General features: G+C 39.7%; 2 protein-coding genes across 2 annotated transcripts in view; both read right to left on the bottom strand.

Annotated features, from left to right (window-relative positions):
* The window catches only part of LOC126623233 (dirigent protein 22-like), a 37,514-nt gene that overhangs the window by 5,649 nt on the left and 9,305 nt on the right, over positions 1 to 22,560 (bottom strand). The gene's annotated exons all lie outside the window — the stretch shown is intronic.
* Positions 8,036 to 9,032, bottom strand: LOC126622672 (uncharacterized). The gene is made up of 3 exons (XM_050291422.1): positions 8,586 to 9,032; positions 8,273 to 8,512; positions 8,036 to 8,188 (listed from the first exon to the last, which is right to left on the bottom strand). Exons 1-3 carry the CDS (start codon positions 9,030 to 9,032, stop codon positions 8,036 to 8,038), a joined length of 840 nt encoding a protein of 279 aa, XP_050147379.1.

Genomic DNA, 22,560 nt, shown 5'->3' with positions numbered 1-22,560 from the left:
CAGCTGACATGTTCACTAAGCCCAAATTTCCCATTCAATTTCTAGAATCTTAATTCATCTATGTATTGTATATAACCTTGTATTGATTCAATAGCAGAGATACAATTTTCCCATTCAATTTCTAGACAATAAGCCCAACCCTGAAGCTAAATGGCGGAAAAGCAGATTCGAATTCATGTATATAGATACATTTACTCTATCCTATACGTCTATGTGTTGAACTTATATAGCCAAGAACAAGATTAAGCTGCACAATCAAGAAAGCACAAATCCTATTGCATGTAAAACACTGCAATTACACTAATCTGATGTACCTCCATTCGAAAACATGGCTGCTGTATTCCAAACTCAGTGCACTGCAATCCTTCTCCTCGCTATCAGATTACTTAATGCTCTAACCAAGAATAAGACTTAGTTCTTAATCGAGCGCACATCTGTGAGAGCAGAGGTCACAATATATATAGGCATATATCTCTCATAAACCAATAAGGATTCCCTATTAAAATCCTTATAGAAAACAGATTATGTTTTCTAATTCATATCAGTTTAATACCAAACACAATCCTTCATACATAAGGATTGATACACCATATCTCATAATGCTTTCTCATACCTATTGGACTTAATCATTCAACGTCAAAACATCCAATCTCATGTTCATATTCTTACATTCTCCCACTTGAACATGAGATCGACTTTTGACAAGAATGTCTCCGATTATAAGAAGTGATAACTGTTTGTACCATACTTGACCAATCCCGAAACTCCTGAGCACCGGTCAACGTTATACCGTCATGGACCCAGAAGAGTTTCCCTCCAACCAGGAGACCAATCATAGTGCGACACGTGTTGACATCAGAAGCCAATCATAGCGCGACACGTGTCAACATTAGAAGCCAATCACAACATGACATGTGTCAATGTCAGAATGAAACTAGAAACTCTCTTCTATAAATAGAGATCATTCTCTCACAATATTTCCTAATGTCATTTGTACTAAATTATTCACTTGTACTCACTAAAGGAGAGCTTGAACCTATGTACTTGTGTAAACCCTTCACAATTAATGAGAACTCATCTACTCCGTGGACGTAGCCAATCTGGGTGAATCACGTACATCTTGTCTTTACTTCCCTGTCCCTATCCATTTACATACTTATCCACACTAGTGACCGGAGCAATCTAGTGAAGGTCACAAACTTAACACTTTTTGTTGTACCAAAGTCCTCACTGATTTTGTGCATCAACATTTGGCGCCGTCTGTGGGAACGACACTTATTCCCACTTTCTTCAGCTTTGTCAAGCTGGTTTCCACCATTCGTACACTCTCTTTTGACCAGGCATCCCTCTCCAACATGGGGAGCGAAGGAAGCCACAACACACATAATGACACCCCTCTTGCACCTAGTGCGAAGCAACGAACGAAGGAAGGAAAAAGGGTTGCTCTTCAAGCTAAAGCCGATGAGCTAGAAGCTCAGAACAACAAGATAGCAATGAGGTCCTCCAGGAGCAGTATGAGAAGCTCTTTGAGACGTTCCACGAAACTAGGCGTACTCAAACATGCGAGCTTGTTGCCCCTGTGGATATCAACCATCATCTGGGTGCCCCCCAACACGGAGGGTTACCTTTCTTCGAGATAGGTATCCTTGACGAGGAGTGAGATAATCATCAAAACATTGATCAACGTGAGACTTCTCTCAACCCAGCTGCTTCGACCCGAAGCAGGAGAAGTGGAGGAAAACACCTCATTGCAGAAGGGTTGGAAGGATCGAAAGCCGTTTATCGTGACTGCCGAGACTTTCTAAAGCAACGTCGAGAGAATCCCCTCCACATATGCTCGAAGATCAATGACCCAAGGGTTTCTGAAAGACTCAGTCCCCTCCCACGACTCAGGCCAGCTGCCAATCTAGGGAAGGAACGACAGGTCCCAGAGGAACATGAAGGTACATGGGACTCTGAGGTATTCCGACAGACTCGCCCTAAAAGTCAGTACGGCAAGTCTAAGGAAAAATCACACGCCCTTGCTCAAACTTTCCTACTTCCAAGAGGCGATGGAGACTTACGAAAGAAAATCCCAGTGGTATACGACTTCACTCAGGACCCCCTTGTCCTACGGCTCCTTGAGGAAGTAAACAAGTTGAAGGCCGAACGTCAAGCCGAGATACCTAACTGGAACCAACCTAGGCCTGGCCCTCTCACAAGGAAGATCCTCGACACCCTCATTCAAGCAAAGACAAAACAAAAGCTTGGTTTACAACTCTATACTGGAAAGGAAGACCCAATTGAACACCTTAACCTCTTTGAGTCCACTATGGTATATCAGATGCACACCGACGAAGAGTGATGTCTTCTCTTCCCCTCCACCCTCTCTGGCGGAGCTCTAAACTGGTATTACCATCTTCCACCTGAGACAGTGGACTCATTTGAGGATACGAGGAAACTGTTTGTCTCTCAACACATCTTTCAGACCGATCGTTTGCATTCTGCAGATGACTTATACACTATTCGCCAAAAGGCAGACGAGTCACTACAAGAGTATGCCGGTCGTTTCAGCCATGAGTATTCTCGCTGCGCTGAGGCAGATGACAAGACCGCCCTCAAGGTCTTCACGATAGGCCTACGTGATTGTTTCTTCAAGTACATGATCAATGCTAACACTTGGAAGATTTACTCTGAGGTGATGGCACAAGCTTACAACCATGCCTCCGCCGAGGTAAGGACATATCAAGGGAAACCTCCCACAGCCACCCCTTATTAGCAAGTAGGGAGTGGAAGCCAGATCCAACCAAATGAGATGACCTCGACCTTTCAAACGCCAGCAGTGCCTCCCTCTGCCTTACTTAATACTTTGCCAAGTCAATAGGCATATCAATCTCAGGGCAAAAAGGAAAGATTTTCATCCTCACCAATCTCATTTTAGTAAAAGGAGTAAGGGACACTACCGTGATAACCAAGGGTATCGCCATGATAATTCTTGACCTCAGGCAGTCAACACAGTAGATCAAGCATGTGTCAGGACAACCCTTACCCCAAGGTATAGGCATACACACCTTTGAACGCCACATGGGTAGCCATTTACCCCAGTATAGCACACCTGATACCGAAGCCAAAGCCAAGGCACCCGGATTACAAGTCCACGAAGAACACGGGCACATTTTGCTGTTACCATGAGCATAACAGCCATGACGGCGATAAGTGTATCACCCTTCGTGATCATATTGAAGCTTTGGCACGTGAAGGAAAAATTGATCAATTCCTCCTTCACCCTCTAAGGGGTAACCGTAACCAATGCTAAGTGAATGTGATATATTCCATAAGTGGTGGCACACCCATATCTAAATCTTCCAACAGGGCCATGAAAAATAGCGAACGAGCTTTAAGGTCTGGTCACCAAGTGTTTCACGTGGAAGACATCAGGGGAGGTAAACATAAAAAACCTAACTAGGATCCAATAGTTTCTACCCTGAGGAAGAAAGAGGTATCATCTACCCTCACAACGACCCACTGATCGTGAAAGCTCACATAGCCAACTTTGAAGTATGCCGAATCCTAGTAGACACAGGGGCTTCGGTCAATATCATGTTTGCTGAAGCTTTCAGGGCACTTAATGTAGCTGAACACTTGCTCAATCGCTCGATTTCCCCTCTGATAAGCTTTTCCGGTGATATCGTGCAACCTTTGGGGAGCATATACTTACCTTTCACCATTAGTACAGGCCCTTACACAGCTACCATTACCACTAACTTCCTGGTGGTTGATTGCCCAATGGCATACAATGTCATCTTCGGACGCACAGGCATCAATGATCTTAAGGCCATGGTATCCACACATATGTTGTTGATGAAATTTCCAACACCCTATGGCAATGGTTACATCAGAGGAGATCAACTTAGTACACGATCATGTTACAACACTTCGGTCAAGCAACATCACCTATTTGTGCCCAAGGAAACCCTTTCTATACATGACCAAGTCATAAAGACCAGCCCAGACGAAGCCAACTTGGATCTTCACGGTCGCAACAGTCAACCCGACGATCCTCGAGATGACTCTTTCACCCAGCAAGCAAAACCCGTTGAAGAGTTGGAAAAGGTCTCTATCTCAAAAGATTATCTCGATAGCATGGTGAAGATTGGCACCACCTTGTCACCACCCATTCGGTTGGCATTGATCTCTTTTTTGCAAGAGAATATTGAGGTCTTCACCTGGTCATACGAGGACATGCTAGGCATCTCTCCCGATATCATTTGTCATCGCTTAAGTATTGACCCCAAGACCAAACCAGTGAGACAAAAGCGAAGATCTTATGACGTTGAACGGTACGAGGCAATGAAAGCAGAAGTTGAAAAACTCAAAGGCATATGCTTCATCTGCGAAGTCAATTATCCAACGTGGGTAGCAAATGTTGTCCTTGTTAAGAAGAATCCGACCAAGGAAAGTCTCCTGCTCCAAAAGGTTTGTGGAGAATGTGTGTCGATTACACCGACCTAAACAAAGGATGCCTGAATGATAGTTTTCCTCTTCCTCTCATAGACAGACTTATAAACTTTACGGCAGGGTGTGAACTTCTAAGCTTCATGGATGCTTACTCAGGATACAACCAAATCCTCATGAACCCTCCGGACCAAGAACACACAGCCTTCACTACTAACAGAGGACTATATTGTTATAAAGTCATGCCTTTTGGCCTAAAGAATGCAGGAGCGACTTATCAAAGACTGGTCAATTCAATGTTTGCCGAACAGATTGGGAAGAGCATGGAAGTTTACGTTGATGATATGCTAGTCAAGAGCAAACATGCTGACCAACACATCACCAACCTATCTGAAACTTTCACCATTCTGAAGAGGTATCGAATGAGGTTGAACCTCAACAAATGTGTCTTCGGCGTAGGCTCTGGCAAATTTTTAGGCTTCATGATAAGCCAACGAAGCATTGAGGCTAATCCCGAGAAGATCAAAGCAATCCTCGACATGAAGGAACCGGTAACTTTAAAAGACATCCAGAGCCTTACTGGCAATGTGGTAGCCTTAACTAGGTTCATCTCTAAGGCCACAAACAGATGTGCTCATTTCTTCAAAGCACTTAAGGGAAGTAGGAAGTGCATTACATGGACTGATGAATGTGCTGAGGCATTCAAGAACCTTAAAGACTACATGAGTAAAGCCCCTCTACTCTCCAAACCTGAGGTTGGTGACACTCTCATTATCTATCTGTCGGTATCGGCTTCAGCAGTAAGTTCTGTTCTCATTCGAAATGATGGTAATGTCAAACGGCCTGTCTACTACGCTAGCAAGGCCTTACAAGATGCAGAGACACGATACTCCAACATTGAGAAATTGGCTCTAGCATTGGTCATGTCTGCTCGAAAACTTCGCCCTTACTTCCAAGCACACTCCATCATCGTGCTTACCAATCATCCTCTTCGACAGATACTCCAAAGTCCTGACACTTCTGGACGAATGATCAAATGGGCGATAGCATTGGGTGAGTTTGACATCTCTTACCAACCAAAGCCAGCTGAGAAGGGCCAAGCAGTGGCAGACTTCATCGCCGACTTCATATATCCTTTTGACATTGTTTCTACGCCTAAAGAAGTGGTTTCATTACCCTCGGAAGCTAAGAAAATATAACCAACAACCTCAGCATGGAGTTTATATGTTGATGGCTCGTCCAACCAACAAGGTTATGGAGCAGGACTAGTCCTTACAATCCCTGACAAAGTGGCAATGGAGTATGCTATTCGCTTCAAATTCAAGGCGTCGAACAATGAGGCCGAATATGAAGCCCTCCTAGCAGGCTTACGTTTGGCCAAACACCTTGGGGTTAAACGAATTGATATCTTCAGTGACTCCCAATTGGTGGTTAACCAGGTCACCAACAACTTTTATGCTAAGGATAGCTCTACGGCAGCATATCTGGTACAAACACAATTGTTGCTTCAACACTTCTACTACCAGATCACCTAAATTCCTCGAGCTGCAAACAGTCATGCAGATGCTTTGGCTCGCCTCGCCTCAACGGTGGAAGACAAGATTGGGAGAAAAATTCAAGTCGAATTGGTGGCAGCACTAAGCACCATGGTTGCGGAAGTGTGCAACTTACAACAGGGGGATAGTTGGATTACCCCGATTTATAGATACCTTGCTCATGGCACCCTTCCAAATGACAAAGTCCAAGCTAAGCAGATTTGATACAAGGCTACCCGTTACTTGATCATTATTGACCAACTCTACTAACGGGGTTTTAACCTACCATACCTAAGATGCCTTACGCCAGCAAAGGCGGAAACTATCCTTCGAGAAATACATGAAGGAGTCTCCGGAGATCATGCTGGATCTCGATCCCTAGCACACAAGGCTTTTCGCCAAGGATATTACTGATCAACACTCCACCAAGATGCCATCAGAATATCCCGCTCATGTGATAAGTGTCAACGCTACGTAACTATTCCTCACTCCCCTCCCGAGCCGCTCACTCCCATGATCAGCCCTTGGCCCTTCGCCCAATGGGGACTTGATTTGATCGGCCCAATGTTTGCAGGGAAGGGCAAGGTCTGCTATGCAATCGTTGCAGTTGACTATTTCATAAAATGGGCCGAAGTAGAACCCTTGGCAACCATTACTGAGGCAAAAATAGAAGACTTCGTATGGAAGAACATCCTTTGCAGATTTGGCATTCCCAATGCGATAGTCACTGACAATGGGCGACAGTTCGACAACAATAAGTTTAGGATGTTCTGCTTTAAGTTCAACATCAACTTATGTTTTGCCTCCCCAGCTCATTCTAGTCTAATGGACAAGTTGAAGCCAACAACAAAATAATCAAGCGAACTTTGAAAACCAGCTTGGACAAGGCTAAAGGTTGTTGGCCAGAATTTGTACCCCAAGTTCTTTGGTCATACCGCACTTCGTATCGGACATCAACAGGAGAAACCCCATTCTCACTTGCCTTTGGTACAGAGGCAGTTGTCCCAGTTGAGCTTGAGCAAGCAACGTTCCGAGTCCAGAACTACGTGCAAAGCGAAAATGACAAACAACTTACCCTCAACTTAGATCTAGTCGAGGAACACAGAATCCAGGCTCACTTGAGGAATGTCGCCTACAAGCAGCGCATCTCCAACTACTATGACTCCAGGGTTAAACCTCGTTCTTTCAAAGTGGGGGACTGGGTATTGAAGAAAAGGTTACTCTGCGACAAAGTCCCGAGTGAAGGAACACTTAGTCCAAACTGGGATGGACCGTTTGAAGTTGTTGGCATCAGTCGCCCTGGCTCCTACAAGCTTAGAAGCTCCGATGGCAAGACCTTTGGCCATCCATAGAACGCTGATCACTTGAAGTACTATTACAAGTAAACTCACATTGTACAAGTGTTAAGCTTCAGCCGTTCGGCATCCTCTGTAACGAAGACTATTTGGCATGAATTCAATAAAGAGGTGATTTAGACAACTCGGTCCTAATCCTCTTACATTCCTAGACTCGGGTTCAAAGCTTCAACATGAATGCTTCCAACAGGAAATCAAGTCTAAGTATATGTCAACAAGACTATACAAATAAACAAACAGTACTGGACAGAACTAGTACATCCAAGTTATGGTTTATATCTAAACAAAGGATTTGCTCAAACATAGCCAGGCATTCATCAATGATAGTGCAAATACTTGGTAATGAACAACAAACTAGTACATCCAGAGTACATGGCACATGCCACACAAACAACAAACTAGTACATCCAGAGTACATGGCACAAGCCACACAAACAACAAACTAGTACATCCAGAGTACATGACACATGCCACACAAACAACAAACTTGTACATCCAGAGTACATGCAGAAAAAGAGGGCACTACAAGTCATCCTCATCTGAGGCCGAACCCTTGACAAAATCACTCTGCATTTCAACCCTATCGTCATCACCACCTTTCTCAGCATCTCCAGGATCCTCACTCTCCTGAGACTACTCACTGATACTAGCCTCATTATCAGAGTCATTATCACTATTAGGATCAACTACAAGGACGAAAGCTTCACCCTTTTATCGATACTCATCCATCTCATCACGGTACTTTCGGATAATGCTTCCATTGTCGTAACGCTCAAGGACGGCTATCCATTTCTTTTTCTCAAAATTAGCTGCTCGAATGTGAGGTCTAAAATCATCGTGAAATGCCTGGGAACCTACAAACTCCTGCACAGCAGCATCCCTCTCAGTTGGGATACTCATCTTCAGCCCAGAAACCTCAACCAAGGCACTATCTAACTCCCCTTTAACCTTGGAAACCTCAAGGATGGTTGTCTCCAACTGTTCCTTAGTCGCTTCCAATTGTTTCTTAAGCCTCACGTTCTCATCATTCCGCCTTTTCAAACTCTCAAAGTTTTCATCCTTAAGGCGGATGGCATCACCCAAAGCTTTGCTCGTTTTTCTGGCGTCATTCACAAGCTGCTTATTCTCTTTAAACTTTGCCTTGTACCGCTCGACTTCTCGTAATCTGTCATCATACTCGGTCATGACCTACATGACAAGATAATCATCACTACCAGGAAAAAGAGGGGAGAAAGCAAAGAAAAGACAAAGTAACACTTACATAAGAAGATAGCCTCATCATCCGGTCACAATCTAATTCGTTCTTATCTAGCGGCTCGCCAATCTCATCAACAGTGGATCGACGTCCTGCCAGGCAATTATTGATATACCTAAAACTACTTGGCTGCATGACAACCTTCAAGTCTTTCCAATGAATGTTGCCAACCTCTTCCTTGTACTTTCTCTTATGGCTACAGCTAGGGCCACCTTCTTGGTCAGTAGACTTTATGGTTGGAGGAAATATGGGATTTATGGTAGGAAGAGGAGGCAACAGTTGTCTCTCCTCCCTTGCAACTATGGTAGCAGCACACCCGATGGCCTTAGCTTCAGCCTTCTTTAAGGCAGCAATCTTGAGGACCTCCTCTTGCGACTTAGGTTTAGGGGTTGGCCTCACCCAGTGCTTACGAGCTCCCTTGTGAAACAAAATGTCGTCTACGGGAACTAACATATGTGCTTTCCCTTTCTTGGCATTAGTCTCCCCTTTCTTGCCCACTTTCTCCACTGAACAAGAAAAATCAAAGTAAGGAAAGCAACTTTGTAAAAGAAAGAGGGGGCGAAATGAAAGACACAACTTACTTGCTCGTCTCTGGCACTCTGACACTAGGGGCTGGAAACCGTACTTTCGAAATAAGGGTCGTAGCTTACCCAAATATCTATCCTCTTTGGGCACCCTCAACACCTTCTCTATGTCAGCTAGCTCCCATCCAAAGAGCTTGATGGTCCCTCGCGTTACTACACGAAGAAAAAATGTTAGAAGCAAGAAAAAATCACTACAAAATGAGCAAATGAAGACAATGAAAAGAGTGGAAACTTCTCATTCTTATAGGGTTCAACATGGCCAAAGAAATTCAAAATTCAAAATTCAAACCATGAGAAAACCCCACAAGGAAAGTCTTCAAACTTCCACACAAGCTAGGGAGTTTTCAAATTTCAAACTTGCAGCACCCCCTCTCCCCCTCAAAAAAAAAAAAAAAAAAAAGAAAGGGAGGGAGGAGGTGAACACATTAGCTTCATCAATTTATGGTGCCAACAAAAGCTTCATCAAAGGAATTTAACCATAATTCTCAAAAGCTTCACACACTCTTGATTAAGACAGTGTGAAGCAAAACCAATTTATGGTGCCAACAAGAGCTTCATCAATGGAGGGCAACCACAATTCTCAAAAGCTTCACACACTCTTGATCAAGACAGTGTAAAGCAAAACCAATTTATGGTGCCAACAAGAGCTTCATCAATGGAGGACAAGCACAACTCTCAAAAGCTTCACACACTCTTGATCAAGACAGTGTGAAGCAAAACCAATTTATGGTGCCAACAAGAGCTTCATCAATGGAGGGCAACCACAATTCTCAAAAGCTTCACACACTCTTGATCAAAACAGTGTGAAGCAAAACCAATTTATAGTGCCAACAAGAGCTTCATCAAAGGAGTTCAACCACAACTTTCAAAAGCTTCACACACTCTTGATCAAGACAGTGTGAAGCAAAACCAATTTATGGTGCCAACAAAAGCTTCATCAATGAAGGGCAACTACAATTCTCAAAAGTTTCACACTATCTTGATCACGATAGTGTGAAGCAAAATCAATTCATGGTACCCAACAAAAGCTTCAACTCCAAAGCTTCACCTACAAAGCTTCACCAACAAAAGCTTCATCAATGGAGGACAACTACAAATTCTCAAAAGCTTCACACTATCTTGATCAAGATAGTGTGAAGCAAAATCAATTCATGGTACCTAATAAAAGCTTCAACTCCAAAGCTTCACCTACAAAGCTTCAACTCCAAAGCTTCACCTACAAAAGCTTCAACACAAAAGCTTCACCCACAAAAGTTTCAACACAAAAGCTTCACCAACAAAAGCTTCATCAATGGAGGACAACTACAAATTCTCAAAAGCTTCACACTATCTTGATCAAGATAGTGTGAAGCAAAATCAATTCATAGTACCCAACAAAAGCTTTAACTCCAAAACTTCACCTACAAAGCTTCAACTCCAAATCTTCACCTACAAAAGCTTCAACACAAAAGCTTCATCCACAAAAGCTTCAACACAAAAGCTTGACCCACAAAAGCTTCACCTACAAAGCTTCACCTACAAAAGCTTCACACTATCTTGATCAAGATAGTGTGAAGCAAAATCAATTCATGGTGCCCAACTAAACTTCAACCTCAAAGCTTCACCTATAAAGCTTTAATATATATATATATATATATTTTTTTTTTTTTAAATTTTTTTTTCGGAAATTTGAAAATTTGTAAATTAGTAAATTCAAAAATTCAAAAAAAAAAAAAAAATCCAAAAAAACATTTTCCAAAAAAAAAAAAAAAAAAAAAAAAGCCTAGGCCTCCTCTTATTTGGGCCTAACAACTTTCATAACAAATATATATGAAGAAGGAGTTTTGGGTTACCGCTTAGAAAGGAAATGCCTCATTTGTCAACTCCCTCGACCGAAGACTTGGAGGACTCCTACCATATGCTACTGCACCTTAATACTCGGAAGTCTCACGACCACTCAGTGACTTGGATTTTTCAAGTCTCCAAACGAGAAGTTTTCCTCACTCGGGAAATTAACGGAGCACTACCTCAACTTACATATTTCGCTCACAAAGCTTCAACAAAAGGAAAAATTCAAAGAACTTAGTGAAGAAGGCCTTGGTGTATTTAACACAATACGTTGAAATGAAGCAAAAGCTTGTTTATTGATATCTCCGATAAGTTACAAATATGTACATATACATGAATCAAAATAAACAAACAAGAGGGAGCTTTCACAAAGGTTGCTCAGGAGAAGTCTCAGCAATTGGCAGAATCCCAGAAAGAGGAGGCACCAGAGGGTGATTATTCGGAGCCTCAGTACTAGGCAGAACCCAAGAAGGAGGAGGCACCAAAGGTTGATCATTTGGAGCTTCATTACATGGTACAACATTAGAAGATGAAGGCAATAAATGCCTTTGGAACAAACCCACAAACCTCTGATGATCAAGTAAAATCTGATCATCAGATTCTTGCAGCTGGTCGAGCTTCCTCTTCATGTTTGTAGCATAGTCATGTGCGAGCCTATGTAACTGTTTATTCTCATGCTTGAGCCCTCTGATCTCCTGTTTGAGACTTATCACTTCAGTCGCCAATGATTCAACTTGGCGGGTTCGAGCAAATAGGCGTTGGGCCATATTAGACACAGAACCTCACACTGAACACTTAGAGCCAGAGAATCCTTAACAGCCAACTCGTCAGACCGTTTGGAAAGTAGTCTGTTATCTTTGGGAGTGAGAAGGTTCCTGGCCACCACCGCAGCGGTCATATCATTCTTCATCACTGAATCCCCAACGGTAAGAGGACCAATAGGGGATAAGAAGGATGGGTGCCATATGTTATCTTGAGAAGGCATGGCTGCCTCTTCACCAAAGTTCAAGTCAAAACGACGGTCGGATGGGCCAGACATTCTCAGAAATGATGAAGGAGAAATGAGGTGCAATAAATCTCTGAATTAAGGGAAAAATTCCTACAAGCAATAACTCTTTGAATGTACTTCTTGCACACAATTAGTGCCCTTATAAAAGAAAGGGCAATAGGGCCGTTGGTTCAAAAATCGAAAAGGCACCACTCTCCTGATTCCGAAAAGGCACCACTTTCCACATGCAACATCAGCTCCTCGGGTACCACAGATAACTTTGCCAAAGATCTCTGACAAAGGTTAGACACATAAATTTTGAATGTTCAGCTACCCTACTATTACCCACAAGGGTAAAGGAACAGCACCACTACTTGATAACTAGAAAGTCTCAATGTGTGTCAACCTCCGTGCTCCATGGCAAGGCAGGCTAGCAAAAATCCCTAACCTTTACTCACATTCGAGAAAACACTCCCAACAAGATTGCTTGCTCAAAAATCGAAGAGGCACCGCTCTCCGAATCTCGAGAGCCAGACTCCCAACAGGATTATGTGCTCAAAAATCGAAGAGGCACCGCCCTTCAAATATCGAGAGTCAGACTCCTAACAGGATTACTTTCTAAAAAATCGAAGAGACACTGCTATCCGAATCTCAAGAGTCAGACTTCCAACAGGATTGCTTTCTCAAAAATCGAAGAGGCACTGCTCTCCGAATCTCGAAAGCCAAACTCCCAACAGGATTACGTGCTCAAAAATTGAAGAGGCACTGCCCTCCGAATCTCGAGAGCCAGACTCCCAACAGGATTACGTGCTCAAAAATCGAAGATGCACCACCCTCCGAATCTCGAGAGCCAGACTCCCAACATGATTACTTTCTCAAAAATCAAAGAGACACTACTCTCCGAATCTTAAGAGTCAGACTCCCAACATGATTACTTTCTCAAAAATCGAAGAGGCACCATTCTCTTAATCTCGAAAGCCAGATCCCCGACAAGATTGCTTGTTCGAAAACCGAAGAGGCACCGCTCTCCGAACTTCGAGAGCCAGATTTCCTTGGATAAAGCTTATATGCAATCTTCACACGCAACATCAGCTTTCCAGATACCACAGACCACTTTTTCAAAGTGCTCTGACAAAGTTAAAACACGTGAAGCTTGCAGCTCCCACTACATTGCTATGACCAAGAAGGGTAAAGGAATATCACTACTACTTGTTGTTATGGAGACTCCTATATATGTCGACCTCCATCCTCCACAGCCAGGCAGACATGCAAATAAAAAACAATGCTCAACTTTTCTTCACATCTGAGAGGGCACTCTCAACAGAGTAAGAGTATCTCATATCATCAGGGTTAAAAGCAAGAGTATCCCATATCATGCTTTTTCCCTGTCTTTTCCTTTGGCCTTGTTCTTACCTGCAAGACAAGGAGAAGAGAGCAATCAGCCAGCATTTGGAATCAAGCTTCCAGTCAGGAACTGACTGCCTGAAACCCCTTGCCTGATTACTTACCTAGCATTGCTCTCGAGTACTCATCTTCAACATCTTATGCTTTCAGAGAAGATACCACATCTGCCTGAGGAACATATAGGGCAAATGAGATGGATACAAGGAAGCATGTGGAGACAAGCGTAACAAAAACACGTGCCGATACATCCACTACTTTGTCAACAGCAAAAGTATCCCATATCATCAGAGTCGAACGTACTCTAGATTTGATGGACTTGTTTTGACCCTTAAATTCTTGAGTCGGCCTTATACTCTGAAGGAAACTAGAAAACCCTCTAGTCCAGTTCAAGAATAAGCCTGTGGAAAGTTACTTCTTCAAAAGCAAAAGTATCTCATATCATCTATTCTCCATTTGCTTCTCCTTATCCTTGTTGTTGTTTACGACACAAGGAGAAGGAGAACAATCAACAGGAAGCCGAAGTCGAACCTCGGATCCAAGTTGCTTGCTTGGAAGTCTGATTGCTTACCTTGTCTGTTACCTCCTTCAGCAAATCTTCTAGCTCGGCGACTTGGGGGACTCCTACTATAAGGTTTTGTATCGCACTTGACCAAGCCCGAAACTACAAGTAAGCTTTAAGTGAAATTAATACATTACCTTGTGCATCTTCATCGGTTAAAAATACCACCCCTGGATGGAGGAAAAGTACTTCCAGAGAAGATGTCACATCTACGTATGAGACAGATAAGGCAAGTGAAAATGATACCACACTTCGGTACTTAGAAGTTTCGTGATTACTCAATGGCTTAGATCTTGTAAGTCCCCAACCGAGGAGCTTCCCTCACTCAGGAACTTAGGGGAGCACTGTTTGTACCATACTTGACCAATCGCGAAACTCCTGAGCACCGGTCAACGTTATACCGTCAAGGACCCAGAAGAGTTTCCCTCCAACCAGGAGGCCAATCATAGCGCGACACGTGTCGACATCAGAAGCCAATCATAGCGCGACACGTGTCAACATCAGAAGCCAATCATAACACGACACGTGTCAATGTCAGAATGAAACTAGAAACTCTATTCTATAAATAAAGATCATTATCTCACAATATTTCCTAATGTCATTTGTACTAAATCATTCACTTGTACTCATTAAAGGAGAGCTTGAACCTATGTACTTGTGTAAACCCTTCACAATTAATGAGAACTCATCTACTCCGTGGACGTAGCCAATCTAGGTGAACCACGTACATCTTGTGTTTTCTTCCCTGTCCGTATCCATATACATACTTATCCACACTAGTGACCGGAGCAATCTAGCGAAGGTCACAAACTTAACACTTTCTGTTGTACCAAAGTCCTCACTGATTTTGTGCATCAACAATCACAAAGCCTTATCTGAGAATTCACCATTATGACCATCATCGTACTGCATTTCAAAATATGGAAACTAAGAACCTCATACTATAACCACAATGCAGTATTGATTCTAAGTTCACACATATCCAATTCGCAAACATGACTCATAACTTAAACTGATATATATAGCCAATGATAAATATGCTCCCACTTTTCAAAAGGACCAAAATAAAACAATCCCAGAGAAAAGCAACATAACATCGACTAAACACAATTCATTAACCATAAGCTTAAAACAGACAACTGTTTTCCAAAGCATCAAATGAATCCAACTTCTAACATGGTCCATTACCAAAACTACAATACCTTACAACTAAAGCATTGAGTCTCAAGACAAGGATACTTATTAAAACACAAAATAAACTAACAAACTAACTACATCTCAACCTCAGCTTGACTGAACTGCACTTATTGATCTAAGTCCCTTGCAACTACAACCCCGAGGTCTTAAAACATAATTGATTACTCCCACTGATCAAACCCTTCTAGCACTCCCATCAAAGAAACATGGTTTTTAAATTCTCCTACAGGTAGTGCCTTACTTAACGAATAAGCAAGCATCATTGCAGTATTTATGTGTTGCACTTCAATAACTCATTTCTTGACCTGTTCTCTGACCTTAAGAAATTTTACATCCATCAAACGTGAAGCTGAAGTGCGTCTGTTATTCTTGGCAAAGAATACAGCCGATCTATTATCACAAATCATCTTAATAGGCTTCTGGATTGAGTTCACAACCTTTAAATCTGTTAAGAAATTCTTCAACCAAGCTGCTTGTTTCATGCCTTCAAAACAAGCCACAAATTCAGCCTCCATAATAGATGTAGCTATGACAGTTTGTTTTGCACTTTTCCATGAAAATGCCCCTCCATTGAGCATGAAGGTATAACCTCATGTTGCCTTTTTATCATCCACATCTCCAGCCAAGTCTGAATCAGTATATCCCATAAGTTCCAAAGAATTGCTTCTGCCATACACCATCATATGACTTTTGGTTCTTTACAAGTATCGCAAAACCTTCTTGGCTGCCACCTAGTGTGCTTCACCTGGATTTGCTTGAAATCTGCTTAGCATGCCAACAATAAAGACACTATTTGGTCTTGTACATATAGTTGCATGCATGAGGCTTCCAACAAATGAAGCAAAAGGCATAGACTGCATTTTCTTCACTTCTAAATCAATTCTCGGACACTGACTCTTTGAGAACTTATCATCTTTGTTAACTGGAACTTGACCATTATTACAACTTTCCATATTGAATCTCACCAGTACTCTATCAATATATCCCTTTTGGGATAAACCAAGAAGCCGTATTTGTCTATCTCAAACAATTTCTATTCCCAATACATAATGTGCTTCTCCAAGGTCTTTCATCTCAAAGTTGTCACTCAACGTGCTTTTAGTACTTTGAAGCAATTGGGGACATGAACTCGCAAGAAGAATATCATCAACATAAAGCACTAAGAAAATGAACTTGGAACCCGAGAACTTAATGTATATGCAATCATCCAGCTTATTTTCTACAAAACCTTGTGCAAAGACAATCTGATCAAATTTCAGGTACCATTGCCTTGATGCCTGTTTCAAGCCATATATTGACTTATTGAGTTTGCATACCATATTCTCTTTCCTCATTTCAACAAATCCAACAGGTTGCTTCATGTAAATATCCTCTTGTAGGTCTCCATTAAGAAAACCTGGTTTTACATCCATTTGATGTAATTCAAGATCAAAATGGGCAGCTAAAGACGTTATTATTCTCATGGAATCTTTAGATGAAACTAGAGAGAAAGTATCATTGTAGTCGATTCCCTCTTTTTGAGTAAACCCCTTAGCAACCAACCGTGCTTTATATAACTCAATTCTTCCATTAGCATCCCTCTTGGTTTTATACACCCACTTGCAACCTATTGGCCTAATATTAGAATTTGATTCCACCAATGTCCAAACTTGATTCTTGAACATTGAATCTAACTCATCCTTCATAGCATTGTTTCACATAATTGATTGAGGGCTTTCAATTGCCTGAGTGTATGTGAGAGGGTCGTCAATGTCACCTATGTCGAACTCACTTTATTGCAAGTACACAGTCACTTATTGCAGTTGGTTTTCGAGCTCTTGTAGATTTTCTAAGTTCAATTGGTGGTGGATTTGAGACTTGTGATTTCCCAAGAGGAATCGATGTTGTAGGCTGTGTCAATTGGTCAACTTCCATAGTGTTATCAACTTGAACCCCTAAATCTTCACTCATATCTTTAGTGGTAGGTGATAATTGATGAGAAAATAATGGAACCTGAGTATAATCCATTGCTACATGGTTATCACCAACTTGATGCAATTCTTCAAATACAAAATTTTCCCTTAACAAATGTAAGACATCTTGATCTTCTATAAAAGCTGCATTATGTGTTTCTTGGATCCGAGTGTGACTTTGAGGGACATAGAACATGTACCCTCTCGATTTCTCAGTTCATTTGGTGGTGGATTTGAGACTTGTGATTTCCCAAGAGGAATCGATGTTGTAGGCTGTGTCAATTGGTCAACTTCCATAGTGTTATCAACTTGAACCCCTAAATCTTCACTCATATCTTTAGTGGTAGGTGATAATTGATGAGAAAATAATGGAACCTGAGTATAATCCATTGCTACATGGTTATCACCAACTTGATGCAATTCTTCAAATACAAAATTTTCCCTTAACAAATGTAAGACATCTTGATCTTCTATAAAAGCTGCATTATGTGTATCTTGGATCCGAGTGTGACTTTAAGGGACATAGAACATGTACCCTCTCGATTTCTCAGGATAGCCTATGAAGTAACATGACTAAGTCCTTGAATCCAGTTTTCCTTCATTAGGATTATAAAACCTAGCTTTTGCTTTACAACCCCAAACATGGAAATAAGTGAAACTTGGAACTTTCCCATACCACAACTCAAAAGGTGTTGAAGAGATTGCCTTGCTTGGAACTCGATTCAATATATTGTTGGCTGTTTTCAAAGCTTCTCCCCACAAAAAACCAGGCAACTTAGATCTTGAAATCATACTTCTCACCATACCAATAAGAGTCCTATTCTTCCTATCTAAGACTCTATTTTGTTGAGGTGTCCCTGGTGTTGTATATTGAGTCATAATGCCATTTTGCTCCAAATAAGTGCAAATGGTCCTTTTTGTTGCCCTGATTTAGTGTACATGCCAAAGTATTCTCCTCCCTTATCCGATCTAACAATTTTAATGACTTTACCTAACTGTTTTTCAACCTTAGTTTTGTAAATTATAAAGCACTTAAGGGCATCGGATTTTTCACTAATAAGAAAAGTATATCCAAGTCTAGAAAAAATCATCAATAAAGTTAACAAAATACTTGTTTCCACATATTGTTTTGACTGGAAAAGTACCACATATATCAATGTGTATGATTTCAAGTAACCCTTGACTCCTTTTGTCATCTAATTTCCTAAAGTTTTTCATTTTACCCTTTAAGCAGTCAACACACTCTGTTGCAGCAGCAGGATCCAATTTTGGAATTAACTCAGCTTTGGAAAGTTGAAAAAATCTTTCTTTATAGATGTGTCCTAACCTTTTATGCCAAAGAATATAAGATGTATCATGTTCTAGCATTCTCTTTGAGCTGATACTTAAAACTGAGTGATCAACAGACTCAACTATACACTCTAGACACCATAGATTTTCAGAAAAGAGAGCAGTTCCCAAAATTTCATCAAAACAATTTTTCTTAAAGAGTTTTAGACATACATCATTAGCAGAGAATGCAAAACCATCCCTTACTATTTTAGAAGCAGAGATCAAGTTTCTTCTCATTTTGGGCACATAGAGCACATCTTTCATTTGTAAAACAAAACCAAAAGTCAGTTTCAAGTTCACTATCCCTATGGAATGCACTGCAACCTTAGTCCCTTCCCCTGCATAAACATTATACAAGGCATTTCCAACTTCCTTTTGTTTTTGAAAACCTTTCAGAGAATTAGTTATATGTACTGAGCAACCAATATCAAACCACCAAGAATCAACAGGTATCTCACAAGAATTAGTTATTGAAACGCACCATTTAGTGAGGAAGTCTTTTGTCGTAAGACCTAGGATCAGTTTCGAAACTTGATCATGGCAATTTTATGAGTTTTATTTATTTTTTTATTGACTTTGCTTGATTGAATTTAAGAACTTAAACCTATGGCTCTGATACCACATGTTGAACTTATATAGCCAAGAACAAGATTAAACTGCAGTAATCACAATCAAGAAATCCTATCACATGTAAAACACTGCAATTACACTAACCTGATGTACCTCCATTCGAAAACGCCACGGCTGCTGTAGTCCAAACTCAGTGCACTGCAATCCTTCTCCTCTTTGTCAGATTACTTAATGCTCTAACCAAGAATATGACTTAGTTCTTAATTGAGCGCACATATGTGAGAGCAAAGGTCACAATATATATATATATATATATAGGCATATATCTCTCATAATCCAATAAGGATTCCCTATTAAAATCCTTATAGAAAACATATTTTGTTTTCTAATCCATATCAGTTTAATACCAACACAATCCTTCATTCATAAGGCTTTCTCATACCTATTGGACTTAATCATTCAACGTCAAAACATCCAATCTCATGTTCATATTCTTACACTATGCACATGTCTACTTGTAATTGGATGATCAATTTAGAATCCATTAGCTATACATTTTTTTTTATATATAGTTTTTTTGTCACAAAATTTCAATTAGCAGAATTAAATGCACGTTCTACTGATCTGTTCCCTATTTCATGGGTATAGGAAAATAATGCTCATAAAGAAAGCATTTGGTCCCGTACTAAGAGAGGTAACCATAATAATTAATATTATGGCTCATCAATACAATCCAATGCATTTTTTGTCTCAAAAAGAATTGAAGCTATGATCCTAGCATGCAGTTAATTAGTACGTGTTTACCAAATTGCTTTTGATTTTTTGCGTCTTTTTGTTTAATGGAGTGGGATTATAAGGATAGCATAAATAAAATACTTACTGTACTTGTTGTCGGCCTTATATTGTGACGATCTTTGTTTTGTTATCTTGAGTTGAGACTAAATTATCTTCTCACCCTTCCATGTGTTTTATAGTCTTGACCATTGAAGGGTTAATAAGATATTAAAACGAGAAATTTTTATTTAAAAGTTGCTCAAAGTTTTTAATATTCTATTTATATTCTTACACCCATATAATTTGGTTAGGGTGATCCCTAAGAAACAAAAGTAAGGGGTGCCTTGACAACAAAACAAGTTAGAGCATCTCAAATTTACGATTCAAACTTCTGCATAGTAAACTTGTTAAGTAGAAACTCTACACAACTTCTCTCACACTCGACTCCTCGGAATTAGTAACATGCCAGTCTTGTTAACTATGTCAATGTGATGCGTTTTGTGAGAGAAATGTGTAAACACTTGTTTGGCAATATTTTTAAAATGCTTAATTGGATTAATAGTGTATGTGATGATAGGATAGTTGGAAGATAGCTTATGTGGTAAAAGAAAATTAGGATTTAAGCTCCTGTGATGAAATATGTTAGGATTTAGACCCAAAATTGTAAATTTCGTCAACCCTCCATTAATTGTTAGCACATATGGCTCATATGTGCGACTAAAATGATGAAGTTAGCCTCACATGTACAATTAAGGGAGAGTTTCGTTTTGGCTTAATATGTTTGGCTCACATGCTAATAATTAACGGAGAATCGACCAAATTTTCAATTTTGAGCATAAATCCTAACAGATTTCACCAAAAGGGGCTTAAATCCTTTTCTTTTCTTTCCTTTTTTTGTTTTGTTTACCTCATGGACTATCTTTCAATCATCGTATCACCACGGTCACTAAAAATCCAATAACCCTTTTTAAAATTATTATAAGGGCTTTCAGATATATAGTAAAAAATGTTCCTTATAATTTCAAGAAGAAAATTATAAGAAAATTTTTAGTACTTTCTTGCAAGTGCATCTATGGCCAGCAAAAAAGTGTTTTTATAATGTTGAAAAACGTTTTTGGTGAAAATGGTTTTTAAATCAATTCTTAGTAAAAATTCAAATGGATGTTGGAAAAGTACTTGAAGTGCTTCTTGGAAAAAGCACTTGAAATACTTTTGGAACCCAAAACCAATTCTACTGAAAGTTTTTCCAATCATTTTAAAAATATTTCCAAATTAACACTAATTTATAGCAAAAAGTACTTTTTGAGAAAGAACTTGGATACAAACCATTTATCATGTTTCTTTTCAAATATTAATCAAAACTATTAATAGTGCAAACATATTTTATAATCCTAATCTATGGGACCATACCATGTGATGTATCTTTACTTTTAGACAAATTGATTGAAGGTGAAATAAATATGTCATCACGAGAAGAGATTAATTTTTCAGTGTGTTTAAAACACAAATCAGCATATCACGTGTTATAATATAAATTAGTAAATTTACTTTACACAAATTGATTGAAAGTGAAATATTTTCTTTCTACGTACATTATAATACATGGTAAACCGACTTATATTTTTATTACATAGAAATATCTCTGCAATGAAATTATCCATTGTATGACTTAACCAAATTATCATATTTCTTTAATATAAAATATATTCTTGAACTCAAGGTCTAAAATATCGATATTAGATATTTTCATCAAAATTTCTATGTTTTTGGACTACCGATATTTCCGATATCATCGATATTTTAGACCTTGATAGGAACTCTATTTGGTACTAAGTCACTCATGTATCTTACCATGCAATGTATAAAGTGTAAAATATTGTACTAATTCATTATATATAAATGATTATGGTGTGTTTAAACTTTTTTCATTAATTACTACATATTTTCTACACTCACAATGTTTGCCAGCTCGCTATATAATCAACTTAAATCAGTTAAATTCATCATGCAATGCATTTCCTTCCAATTTTTTGTGATAAACTAATAGATAATTGACTAAATAAACATCCTGCAAAGTTTCAATAAAAATTAAGTTTTTCTTACAACTTCCATATTTTTAAACTACCGATATTTCCGATATCATCGATATTTTAGACCTTACTTGTACTAAAAAAAAATCTCTGCATAAGGGGACGGCATATCTTACAAGGAATCTCTCAATGCCATAAATAAACGAGGCAAAAAACAAAGAAAAGGTGTTTCTTTTTGCATGGACAAATCACCATCTTCCCTTTATTCCTCGTGACAGCAAATGAAAGAGACAGTAAAGCTAAATTATAACCAAATATCTAGCTATGATTTTTTATTTTTTTATTATAATGTTTTGAGAAATGTCCATTCAATCTCAATGTCACAGGAAAAGGTTGAATAATTCGGGGAAATGGCTTATTCCCTATTACTCGAGTAAGCCGTGGAAAGAATTAACTGGAAAATGTGTGGGCTCAAACGTTATGAGAATTTGTTTTATGCTACAAAATATTTCAATCACATATAACTATGAAGACAACAGAAAACTATTTCAATCATTGTTGTATTTAAATGATGAAACTTTCTAAAGGAGTGTCGCTATTACAGGCAAACTCAATTATTTAAAATTGACCTCGTCACTAATACACTCTCCAATACAGATACGCACAACTCACATTTAGACGATTTTAATTATGAGGTATGTCTTGTGTGTAAACATAATCATTGTTGTTTAAATGATATAAGCTCACTGGTGTTGTAGATTTTG

The sequence above is a fragment of the Malus sylvestris genome, chromosome 5, assembly GCF_916048215.2.
Source record: "Malus sylvestris chromosome 5, drMalSylv7.2, whole genome shotgun sequence".
NCBI classification, from domain to species: domain Eukaryota; kingdom Viridiplantae; phylum Streptophyta; class Magnoliopsida; order Rosales; family Rosaceae; genus Malus; species Malus sylvestris.
Note: the sequence above shows the minus strand (reverse complement) of the source record. Positions and strands in the feature narration are given on the sequence as shown.

Excerpts from the sequence above, each read along its gene's own strand:
- LOC126622672 (XM_050291422.1), bottom strand. The coding sequence starts at position 9,032 with ATGTTAGTTCCCGTAGACGACATTTTGTTTCACAAGGGAGCTCGTAAG. Across the intron at positions 8,513-8,585 it reads TGATGAGGCTATCTTCTTAT|GTCATGACCGAGTATGATGA; the intron begins GTAAGTGTTACT and ends CTTGTCATGTAG. Across the intron at positions 8,189-8,272 it reads CCATCCTTGAGGTTTCCAAG|GAGTTTGTAGGTTCCCAGGC; the intron begins GTTAAAGGGGAG and ends GCTGCTGTGCAG.